This window comes from Fukomys damarensis, unplaced genomic scaffold, assembly GCF_012274545.1.
Source record: "Fukomys damarensis isolate Sample0158 unplaced genomic scaffold, DMR_v1.0_HiC HiC_scaffold_7, whole genome shotgun sequence".
Classification (NCBI taxonomy): Eukaryota; Metazoa; Chordata; class Mammalia; order Rodentia; family Bathyergidae; genus Fukomys; species Fukomys damarensis.
Window position 1 is genome coordinate 29,023,198 of NW_022900919.1, and position 12,785 is coordinate 29,035,982.

At 49.5% G+C, this 12,785-nt stretch overlaps 1 protein-coding gene across 1 annotated transcript; it reads right to left on the bottom strand.

Moving 5' to 3' along the window:
• Positions 1-11,579: 11,579 nt before the first annotated feature.
• On the bottom strand, positions 11,580-12,332 carry Scp2d1 (SCP2 sterol binding domain containing 1). Its single transcript, XM_010634168.1, has one exon. The coding sequence runs from the start codon at positions 12,290-12,292 to the stop codon at positions 11,834-11,836; it is 459 nt and encodes a 152-aa protein (XP_010632470.1). The 5' UTR covers positions 12,293-12,332; the 3' UTR covers positions 11,580-11,833.
• Positions 12,333-12,785: the final 453 nt, after the last annotated feature.

A 12,785-nucleotide genomic window follows, 5' to 3' on the forward strand; every position in this document is an offset into this window, starting at 1 on the left:
AATATATAACAAGCAAAACTGGGGAAAATGAACAATGTTATTTTGAGATTGTGGCTGCCCTTGGTGGGGGATGTGGTGGGGACAGGAAGGGAGCCTATAGACAGTGTCTGGGACACTGAGAACATCCTTTCTTGCCCAAGAGTTAGTATGTGAAGATACATTTGTGTTGTGTTCCATTTAGGGGAATTCATCAAGCCATGCACTTGGCTGTGTGCAGCCTCTGCACTGTGAATATCGCTTATTAATAAAAAGCTCACTGGAAAGAAGGCCCCTTCAAGTTGCTAAGACCATGTAGAAGCCCAAGTAGCTGGCTACAGGATCCAGAAGCAGACTACACTGATTCGGTGACCTCCACTCGTTCAGCCTGCCTAAAAAACACCCCAGACAAGCTCTGTGTCACATGTCTCTACAACGTCACACAACAAAGATCTGCAGACAAGACTTCCCCCGAGCACCCAGGTAGATGGATTCCACTCAGAGCAGCCAAACTTTGAGACGTTGTCTGCTTCCTTGTTAAAGGAACATTTGAATACACACACATATACACACCTGCACACACATACACACCTGCACACACATACACACACACTTGTACACACACATGCACACTTAGCAACCACCTGTATGCTGGGCTGGACGATAGTACTGTGTGCTATTCTATCTGCCCATTTGGGGGCCCCCATTGTCTCGCCAGCCCGTCTTCACCCTCATTCCTTTCACATTCTGTGAGCCTGATTCTTGGTAATGGTTACTTATTCCAACAACACTGACTGCTCATCTGTTACCATGAAGGCCTGGTGCTAGGTGCTAACTTTGGCAGTGACCACCTGAGGCAGGAAACACAACCCCATTCTTCAGGTGGAGAAACTGATGCTCTGAGGGTCATAGGACTGACCCAAGGTCACCATGGGTGGCAAGTTGGCAGGGCTGCAACTCGTCCCTGTGGTGCATTTTCTCCCTTGATAGAAACAGCAGCCTAGATCCTCTAGGTAATAATTAGGGCACAAGGAGTGACCCGCAACAGTGGCTTAAAACAGGAACAGTCATGGTTTTGCTCATAGATCTGCAGGATAACTGGGACTCACTAGGTGCTCCTCGCTTGGGATCTCCCCAGATTTGCAGAGGGGTGCAGTGTCTGTGGAGTGTGTCTCCTCACTGAGAATCCAGACATCCCCAAGCATCTGTCTGGTGTTCCTGAACTGTCTATCCACACGCAGCTGATGGTGGCAGGACTTCTTATGTCTATGATACCCCAACAGAAGGAAACTTCATCTGACTTGAGTATTCAGAAGTTAGGACAGGGACAGCAGAGTGAACCCTGTGAAGAAAGCCTGGTGGCTTTATAAGAAGGACAATCAGACAGATTTGCCCGGCGTGATTTAGAACTCAGGCAGCAAGGAGCCATCAGCAGATGTAATGCCTCCCACTGGACTGGAATTGTGATCCAAAATAAACCTGTTTTCTTTATAACTTGCCCAGTCTGTAGCACTTTGTTATTAGCAACAAAATATGGACCAATGTAGGAAGTCATCATCTCCTAGTAGCCAGCTTGAAACAGGGCTCAGATCTACTTCAGGTCTTTCTTTTCTGGTTTTCAGTTTATTCAATTCTAAGTTTCAAACCCCTATCTGGTTCTTTAACTTTTTATGAAAAAAAAACTATTTGTGACAGGAGATCAGGGCCAATATTTCTTGCTGCAAGAGGTTTGGAGTCCAATAGATCCATTTTCAAATCCTGACCCACCTTGACCTTGCGCCCTGGAGTAAGAAACTTCTCTTTCTCCTCCTAAATGACTCAGGAGGCAAAGCAAATACCTACCATGGATACACATAAATCAAAGGCGCCCAGGGGGTTTCCAACATAATGTGCGCCCTGGCAGTTGTATTTATTGGACAGATGCTGTGCTAAAGACCTTGTGTAAATCCCAGCTCACAGAAGTCAGGATCAAATTCGACACAGCGTTCACACAAATGGAGGTGGGTTTTTTCTCCTTTTCCCAGCCCCTGAATAGGAGCTTCTACACAGCTCAGAACTCAGTCGATCTTAATAACTTTAAGCCTCACAATTCTGAACAACCTTTAATTTCTTGGAATTGCCCCCGTTGCCACTACTTACTCTGACCTCCCCTTTCCCCATCAACTCCCAGACACCAACCAATGTTTAGAACATAAATAGCCAAAGGAAATGGTGCTCACCATTGTGGAGGAGAAGAGCCCATTCAAGAGCCAAAGACAGTGTCACAGATGAATTAGCCACAGAACGGGGGTGCCACCACACCCTTTGATCTCCACCAGCACATTTCTTACAACTTCATGTCCCCACCCTGCCCATGACATCACTGCCAGGCCACGTAAGTACAGAATTGGGGCCTTCAGTCACAGAGCAAGATGGTTCCCCCAAGAGACATAAGAGGCAGCCTTCCTTCTTCCTTTGGCCCTTTCTCCCCTTGTGTCTCCTTACAGACCATTTGGCTGAGGCCTGGGAAGATGCTGATGTGATGCCTTTGGTTTTCTGGACCAAGGTCGTGGGTTTAGGTCTTTCATCGCTGTCCCTTCAGTGATGTCACAAAGCCACCTCCATCATGGTCACCATCAGGGCTTAAAGGAGACTGGGGTCACAGATTTCAAATAGGGAAAACACCCTAAACATTTTGGCAGTTCCAGCTTTAAGGATCTCTGGACCCCAGCCAGAAAGTATCATTGCCCACCCAACCTTCTTTTCCAGAATAAGACAGAGGTAACATGGGGTTCAGACCTTCACACGTATTTCCTGGCATGAAGATGACAATGAAGACTTGCCCCAATCTAAAAGGCTATGCCTGGTTCCTCGTGCACTCTTCACCCTTCTGCCATTGTCCTGTATAGGATCCCTGCTCCCCAGCATCCCAGCCTCATCTTCAGCCCTGGAATACATCCTGCTCTGCCAGCCACAGGGCATTTGCGTGTGCTGTTTCCCCCTGCCTGGAATGGTCTCATGTCAGCACCATCTCAGGCCACCTCCTGCTCATTGCTCTGACCTCATTTTTTGAGAAGTCTGTGCCAATCATAATTCAGTCCACACCCTCTGGGTTATCTCTTCCGAGCCTTATCACTGTGTGGCCAGGCGAGGGGCTCACCATTTCCTCCCTTAGACATAGCATAGGGCCAAGTAGATGCCTTGGATAGCAGGTGGTGGGTAATGATCACAAATGAATGAATGAATGTTTAGGGGCTGGCAACACCAACAGGCTGTCCTTTTTCTTCACACAAACATCAAGATTCCAAAGGAGAGAGGGCAGGGGAAGCTGCTACCCCTGGTCTTCCTCCCTGACCCCAGACTCCTTGGATCCTCTCTGTGTGCCACTCCACCAAGCTGGCACCTGCATCCCCACAGAGGGCCCAGGGTCTCAGTGGTGTCACAGGCTCCAGAGAATCCCCCACCCTTGGCCCTGCCACATGGGCTATGTCCAGCTTCCTAGACATCTGGGGGCTCAGATAAGAATCCACTCAACTGAAAAGGCCTGAGACCCTGTGCCTGAACATTGCTTCCATTCTATTCTCTTTGTTGGTGAGGAGCAAGAGGAACCCCAGCACCGGCTAAAATCCCCACCAGCATCCAGAGTGCTCCAGAAACCGAGTGAGCATCCTTAGGAAACTATCCCCTCACCCCATGTCACCTCCTGGGCTATAGCACAACAAAACAAATCCTTTGAGACACAACTCTTTCAGACTGGTTATGGGAAACCTTTCCTCAGTAGGCACTAACACTCCAGGGCTGCCAGGCAAGCATGGGAATAATCCTCAGCCATCTGCCCTGAGTGTGCCCTGCAGCTCTCTGCCACTGTTTCCTCAGTCCCTCACGTCCCCCTCTCTGGCCCCTCCAGCCCTACCACCCCGACCCAGAGCCTACAAAACAGCTCCCAGCCCACTGCTCAGGCTGCCCATAAATCTCATCCTGGGCTCTGGGAGCCTCCAGCTGTTTCCAGGAGTTAGCTAAACATCGATTTAATTACACCACCGGCTATCTAAATATTGTGCTCCACAAAATGGCACAAAGCAGATATTTTTAGGAGGCCACAGATGTTCCTTGTGATTAGCCAAGTCACAGGTCTGAAAGAATTTGTTTTTCTCCTAAAGAAAAGTAAATGAGGACCCTCAGCAGTCACTTGAGCGATCTCCTGATGAAGTCAAGCTCGGGCATTTGTCCCTTTGTGTTCACAGCCTGCTGCAGAAATTCCCCTCAGACTTTTCTTCTCGGCTTCTTGGCCCTAATACAGCTTCCTTCTGACATCCAGAAAGTGGGGTCCGAGGTCCCAGATCCCTGAGCAGTTCAGACACCAAAGCCTGGCATGGCTGTGTCTGCCTCTGCCCTAGCCTTGATCCTGGTTCCCACCACTGGCTTATGGAGCACTGGCTGTGTACACCTCGCCATACCACTGCTGTCCCTACAAACACGCAGAAGACACTCACAAATATAAGTGATCTAATGAGCCCTCTGGCCACCAAGATATGTAAGAAGGTTCACAGCAATAGTGCTTCAAACTGCCCTAAGCTGGGGACAACCCAAAATACAAGAGAACAGCACTCAGCCCCCACCTGGAAATGTGTCACCCAGGAGTGGAGGAACCTCAGCTTGCCACCAGCCAGCGGAAGTAGGAGTGGCTTCCAGAGGGTTAATAACGAGGATGGTAAGGGAGACGGCAGGACGATGAGAAGTCAGGGCCAGGCTAGGCCACTCAGGACCAATCTCAGCCTCACAGCTAACAGGTGAGCCCCAGTGTCACACCAGCCCTGCCAAGTTTGCTTGATAAATATCTATTACATGAATAGAGGCATTGGTCAGGCAGCCAATGAGCAGGTGACTTTGAGCCGCTCAGAAGGAAGAACCCAAACTCCGCCCTAATGCAGAAGCTACAGAGAGAGAACCTTGTGCTCGGGGCTGGTGCCCAGGACTGGCGCTCCTCTGTGTCTCAAGCCTAAGCAGGTATGAGTGGGTTCCCGTGGGAACAGACACAGTGCTGTTCCCATTGCTGTTAGGAATAGTGGCCTCAGCTCAGAATCTTGGGGTAACCGCGGCAGGCCGGGACACCCCAAGGAGATCCCTATGAGCAGCTTGCTCCATCCTCTGGGGGCATGAAGCACATCGAAGCCTGATCAGAGGGGAATGGCACGGCATCCTGGGCAGCTTGCCCAGCTCTTCCCCAACTCCTTGCCCCAATCAGGTCCCCATTGCAGGGCTCACCTTCCAGTGCTGAGCTGGGTCAGGGACGAATGAAGGGCACAGTCCCTTCTCCATGGCATCCTCGAGAGCTCAGGCCCTGGCACATGAAAGATGGTGCCAGGTGAGTCATCTGCTCAACTGACACAGTGACACCACTTGGGTTCCAGTCTGCACTGGGCTCCCACAGCACCTGGGCCTGGCCCTTGCTGCTTCCTAGGTCCTCTCCACAGCGATGTGGTGCCAGGCCCTCTGGAGGTACAGAGCCGGCTGCAAACAGGCCAGGAGGAGTTCTCCTCCAAGGATGCTGACAGATGAGCTGGCCACACACTTCCTGCCCGCAGCCTCCACTTGGGCTTGATTTCCCCTCTCTTCCCTTGGAAAGAGAACAGAAGTAATCATGAGTCTCATTAACATACACATAAAACCAAGGATCAGGGGAAGGAGACAGCTTCCCCGGAGCCTCCCCTAACTCTAATAGAAAAGTGATCAACTCCTTTATCAAAATAAATGTCCTATCCTTCCCTGCTTCTTGCAAATAAATGAAATCTTCCTGCCTACAGGAAATTGGACATTCTCGTTAGTGGACTTGGCATCCGCTGCGGGACACACTGTCCGGGACCCACTGTCCGACACACCCTCCTGCCCAGCGCCAGCCCACTGCAGACCCCGTGCTACTGTCTGAGGCTTCTGAGCCAGGGGAGAGGTGAGGGTTGCCTCACGGCCCCACAGAGGAAGGGCCCGGTGCCCCACGCAACCACTACCTCACAGCACTCTGACAGGCCCCCGGCAGATGACAGTCCATCAGGAGGGGGTCACATAAGCTTGGGTCCAAGCACTCTGACTCCCACCATCCCCCAGCCCAGCCCTTGGTTTCTGCAACACTGAGGACCAGAGGACACAGGGAAGGAAGAAGATCCCAGCACCGAGAAAGAGGGGTTCATTCTGCGCCTTCACTCATTAAACAGATCTCTCCTAAAGGGCACAGGCAGTCTCCACTGGGCAACTCAGGCCCCTTGACCTTCAGGGGCACCCTTTGAAGAGTAGACCCATGTGCCACTTTCCGGAGGGACTCATGCAAAGTGGTCAGCTTCCATCCCTGTGCAAAAGTGAGCAGCACAAAAGGGAGCCTGGCCATGCCCACAGAGACAATGTGCTGTGTGCTGGTCTGCAAGGAACCCGAGAAGCTGGCAGCGGCACGAGCTTTGGGGAGAAAACTGGGGAGAAGGGGAGGAAGAATGAAGATCTGGATTTTCTCCAATGCTTTTTTAAAGTTTGAATTTTTTCTCGTGTACTTTTTTAACGTTAAAAAGTTTGTTCATTCATTCCACAAACATCTGTGGTATCTACAGTGGCTCTCAGACGTGGAGAGAATGAGCTAAGGTGCACCAGGAAGAGCCCCAACTGCCTGTTGCTCTCAGGACCTACCAGCCCTAGGAGGTGCAGAGGGAGCCGGCCAGCCTGCCATGCACACTGGGACTCTTCAGTCCATACTGATGGTGGCGTCACCAAGGACAGTCCTCGGCAAACCAGATGTTTGTTCAGCCCAGATGGGGTGACCCCACACAGTCAGAACCCAGGGCTGGAAAGAGAAAGGCACACACATTGTGGGAGAAGAAGATGACCACAGAACCACAGGCAGCTTCATGAAGGTGTGGGGAGATTTAGGAAGCAGAGTCTGGAAGCAAGTAGAAGAATGGCCTCCAGGAGTCTACATCCCAAAACCCAGGCCCGGGCTCTGCTGCAGGGTTTTAACCATGAATACTTCACTTGCCTTAGTCCAGGCTGCTATAGCAAAATGGCCTGGATTTGGCAGCTTAAGCAACAGATATTTTTCCTTCACTGCCCTGGAAATTGAGAAGTTTGGGGTAGGGGTGTCTTCATGCTCAGGTCTGGGGAGGCTCCCTTCCTAGTTTACAGATGGTGCCTTCCTCCTGTGGCCTCACAGTGGTGGGGCAAGGCTGAACTCCAGCAGCTGAGTCTCTTCCTCCTCTTCTAAGAACTTATCACACAGACAGGGCTCGCCCTGTAATGCTAGGACCTCCTCTAACGATCCCAAAGACTTTGAAGACATAAGTAAGGTTTCTAATCTTATGCCACAGGGAGAGTGGACAATCCTGGATTACCCTTAGAGGTGGAAGATGGAAACAGAAGAATTGGGAGAGATTCAGTGCCAGAGGGGGGCCTGATACGCCTCTGCTGGCTTCATAGCTGGAGAAGCCACCTGATTAAGAATGTGGGAGCCATGAGGGGCTGAGGGCGCATCCTCGGCTGACACCCAGCAGGGAAGCAGGGATCCTAGCCCCATGCCCACACAAAGCCAAAACCCAAGTAAGCTTGGGGTTGATTCTTCCTCAAGTCCCAGGAAAAGGCTAAGCCCAGTCAAGTGCCTAAGGTCTGCAGCATTAGAGATGGGATTCCAGCTAAGCCCACTGAGCTCCTGCCCCACAGACACCCAGAGATAATGGGTGCATGGGGATTGTTTTAAGAGATAAAGTTGGTAGTAACTTGTACAACTAGAGAAAATCAATACAGGGCTTCCCAGTGAGGAGAGAAAGACCACCTAACCATGGAGAGCAGCAGTCATGGACACAAATCCCCACAGGGTCCCTCAAGTCAGGCCAACTGAGAAAGCAGCAGTGTGACCCCATAATAGGTGGCCCCCAAAATACAACCTCAGCATCCAGGATGCCAAGCATGATCCAAATCTTTCCAGAGAGTCTACCTCACCCCCAGTCAGTCTGGTTCCTTGCAAGAATGTGGCGGAGCATGGCCCATACTCCCGTTTTCCAAGAGAATCTAGAAATACCAGTTTTATGGGCTCATTCAAACCACACAATCACTGTGCTGCCCAGTCTCGGGCAGACCCAACGCTAGGCTGATGTGTGCTGTAAGCCAGATGTGGCCTCCAAGGGTACCAACCAAGTAGAAGACAACAGTGGGCAGAGGGCTCCCTGGAATGAGGTGTGAAAATCCCTGGTGTGGACTTGCCAGGAGGCAATGAGGAGCCAGAGAAAGTCCCCCCACCGAGGAGCTCCCATTTATGGAACTCTCCTAGGACAGCTCCTCCCAGCAAGGCCTTGGTCACTGCTAGGCTTCTTTAGCCACTTCCAGAAGAGGAAGCCAGGAAGGAAGCAGCTTAGTAACTGCTGTGATAATGCAGATATGGGTGGTGACCCTGGGCTCCAAACCACAGCAAAATGTGAGCCCTCTCAGTGTTCCTTGCCTATGGCACCCCAGCCTGCGGGCTTTGCTTCCTTTCATTGAGCAGGGCTTGCTGTCTGTCCCATTTGCCTAGGTTGACCAGCTTGCTCTGCCTGCTCAAGTCTCTTCCCTCTACACACACCAGCTCTGCCATGGGACCCCCTCCCTGCAGCCTGAGGTCCCTCACAGCCTTAGGTTCCATCCCCCCACTTGCTTCACCTGATCTTAGCCAAAAGGAGGAAAAGCAATTCCCTTCACCCCTTGGCTTGCTTGCACCTCAGTTTCTCTTTTTCCCAATTCTAACTTCCTAAGAAAGGAATCTGATTGATGGAGACCACTATTTTGTCCCAAGTCAGAATGGGTCAGATGCTAGCTCAGGCATAACCCTAGGTAACGCCTTTTGCTCAGTCTGCACTCTGTCTCCAAGCAACGCTGTCTCAGGGCCAATCAACAGAGGCTGTAGTGACTCAAGGTCTGAGCAGTGTGCTTGGGAGCAGGGGCTTGGGTGAGCGATTGCCCCTAAAGAGATGAGAGCACAATGCTCCAAACACCTACCCTGCCCCCTGCTGGATGCTCATAAATGCACCTTGAACAGAGCAGCCAGGGCCTGAGGAGATAAACACCCAAACAATACTCACAGCGGGAGGGGGAGGCATGGGATTGCCACAGCTGCCAGGTGAGGGGCATGGCAGCCACACCCCACAGGTCATCAAATTCAAGACCCCCATGAGGAAAGACACAGGAAGCACATCAGCCTCCACTACCAGCCTTGGTGATGTCTCACCATGGAGTAGAGTGACCACAGGAGAAGTTGCTATTGTATGAATGACAAGCTGTCACCCTGCCTGTTTCTAATATGGAAACCCCAGGAAAGCCCTATAAGGGCCACACAAATCAGTTGTGGGAAACCAACCCACAATGCAGCTAAGGACCCTCAAGCTCAGGCCCTCCCTGGAACACAATCACACCAAGACAGTTTCACTCTCCCACACTGACACAAAATGAAGAGCATGTGGCCAGTCTGGGCTGAGGATTTATCTCAGTGGTGCCACTGCCTGCCTTGCAAGCGCAAGGTCCTGAATTCAATCCCCAGTACCAAAAAATAGAAAAGAAAAAAAATAAGTCCAGTTTGATGTTCTGACCTATACATATACTTGTAAACTTCAACACTATTGGGATAATGAACCTATATATCACCCCAAGTTTCTTCACTGCCATTCATAATAACATCCCCCCATCTTTTTCACTTCCTTTCACATCTCCTGGCAACCACTGATCTTTTCTCCATCACTGTTGTTTGCATTTTCTAGTATTTATAAATAGGATCATATAGTCTCTGTTTGGTTTTCTGTCTCCTTTCACTTGGCATAATTATTTTGAATTTAACCCATTTCGTTGCATGTATACTAATGCTTTATTTTTTTATTGCTAAGAAGTATCCCATGGTTGATGCATCACAGGCGTTCACCCATTCCTCTAAAGATGGACATCATACCAGGTTTTGTTTATGTATATAGCTCTCGTCTGCCTTGTGAAAATATCTATGAGTAGACTAGCTGGATTATTTGGTAGGTGCTGGTTTGAACGTGTCTCCCCAGAAGTTCATGTGTTAGAAACTTAATCCCCACAACATGTTATCAGTATGTAGAGGTGGAGCCTTCAGGAAATAATCAGGATTCGGTGAGGTCACAAGGCTGTGGCCCCCACCAGAGCTTTAGCAGCTTTAGAAGAAGAGAGACCTTAGGATAAAGGTAAGAAGGGAAAAGAAAAAATAAGAGAAAAGAAAAATATGGGGGGGGAGTCTTTGTAAATAGGGAAGGGTGGAAGGGATGAAGGGAGGGCAGGGGAATGGGGAAAAATAAGAACCAAGATACATCATGTAAAGGTACAAGATCCCAATGATGAATGTAACTGTATGTATACCTAAAATGTACCAATAAAGAAAAAAAGAGGGCTGGGGCTTTAGCTCAGTGGTTCCACTGCCTGACAAGGTCTTGAGTTCAATCCCTGGTACCAAAAAGAAAAAAGAAAAGAAAAAGAGAAGAAGACATGCCTGAGTCTCGCTGCGTGATGCTTTCTGCCATGTTATCAAGAAGGCCTTGTCAGAGCCCCAGAATCCTGGCCTTCCCAGCCTCCAAAACCATGAGCCAAATAAATTCCTTGTAAATTATTCCATCTTGGGTATTTTGTTATAGCAACTGAAAATTGACTAAGACAGGTAGGCAGATATCTGAGCACAGCAGTTTGGATACAACTTTCCTGTGGGTTTCAGAGTGTCCATGCTGTCATATTTAACTTAAAAGATTAAAAAAAGAATTACCCTCATGCCAGGGATTTAGCTCAGCGGTTCGGTGGCCTGCCTTGCAAGCACAAGGACCCAAGTTCAATCCCCAGTACAAAAAAAAAAAAATATATATATCCTCAGACCACATAGAAACCAGCGACACACACACACACTCACCCATTAGGAGAGTTGCCTCCCACACAATGGGTAGAGAGAGACCCCCCCCAGGAGGGAAAATCCTTCCAGTTTTTATAAAATGCTCCATACACAAGCTCCCGGTAGCATCAACATTTTAGAAATGACTCACAGAAGGCTTTGTAATCTATCTCCAGGAGATCCTGCAAATAGTAGCAGCATCTCACTGGTCTCAAGGAGAATAGCTGTGGCCCACACTGGAGGCTTTCCATGAAGTCAAACAGCAAGCTGGTCCCATCAACATCTCCAAGGAACACGGCAGCAACACCCATTCTAATGAGTGGAGACTGTGAGATGGCCCCAGTCAGTCTGAACCTGAACCAACCTTCCAGGTGACTCTGGCCCATGCCCCAGTCTAAGAACCACTGGCCTAGATCACCTGTGAACTTTCCTAGAGTTGACTTCATCAGAAGTTAGAATGCACTGGGGACGCTATCCTCTATTGCCTGGATCCCACCCTCGGAAGGCCCTGCAGTGCCGCCCCCCAATTTACCAGGTGGTGGGTAGACTTGCACAGTGAGTCGCTCTTTCCCCAAAGTATCAAACTTTGAAAATAGAAAATTCTTAGGAACTTAATCACTAGAGCATTTAAATGCAACTATCAGAATTACCCATTCCACTAAGTGTGGCTTCATTGTTATATGAAAAAAATAAATGGAGCTAGGAAAATAAAAAGACCAAGATTTGAGGTGATGTTCTCCAATGCTCTTTACTGCTCCACAGCTCTCACCACAAATGTATACAGCAGCAGGAAAATCAATCACATTTGAGTAGGAAGAATTGAGTAAAAAAATCAGGTTCTTTTTACTTTATCCTTCATTTTAAGCATGATTTCCATTTGACATTATCAGTAGAGAGAAGTTTTGCTCTTTTCCTGGGTATTTTCGCATGCTTAAAATTTAGCCCAATCTTTGAAAACCTTCTCCAGCTTCTGGCTGAGGAGAACTTTGCCGCTCACTTTGAATTTGCCGCCCAGAAAGCTTTCTGCGGGTTCATTTTCCCCAAAACTAACTCCATAAAGACAGACTCTGGGATTGTGAAGACAGTGTCTGCCGGGAGCCCTGCGGGTCCTGGATACATGTCCCCAGCTCTGTTCTTCAGGTCAATGGTCCACTGCAGAATGGTCTTCCCATCTTTGGTGACGTCCAGCTGAAAGATGGCATTGACTTTCTTCACCAGCTGGGCACCCATGTCCTTGATGTAATGGCTGATGCCCTCTAGCACAGGGAAGCTCTGCAGTCCTGACAGGTCCACAGCGGGTGTTATGGCTGCTTCCCGAGCTGAACCTGGAGCTTTGAACTGGTCCGCCTTGAGTCCATCCCCGGGTTTACTTTTGGAAGGATGGTCTGTCCTCTTCCACATTGTGCTGCACTGGTCCTCTTGACCTTGCTGCTCTGGTCTGTGAGCAGCCATGGCCAGGTTAACAGATACAGTTAGATTGTGACATCGAAGGCAAGGTTCAAGTAGAGACTGAAGCTGGTATGTATGCTGCAATCTTATTGGCCAGCAAATCCTAAACTATGACACAAGGTGAGGGCTGGGCCAGTTCATTGTGAGACAGACACATACATGCTCGTGCTCACACACACACACACACACACACACACACACCCGCAGCCAACCAGGGCTGTTGACCCAACAGGCCCAAAAGGTCTGCAGCCTCTGATAGGAAGGAGGGAAGCAGGCTCCAGAGGTTGTTTTGGTGACCTGAATGTTGTCTTTGCAAGGCAGGCATCTCCCAGGCTGCAACTCTAATAAGGAAAACTTATTTCAGTTGCTTTAAAAGTAGATAATCCTTGAGGCACAAATCTGAGGCTTGATTTGGTCTTATCAGAATGCTGGCAAAGGGAGGCAAAATCAACACCAGGGCCTATATTAGAAACCTCCCAGAGTGAGAGAGAGAGAG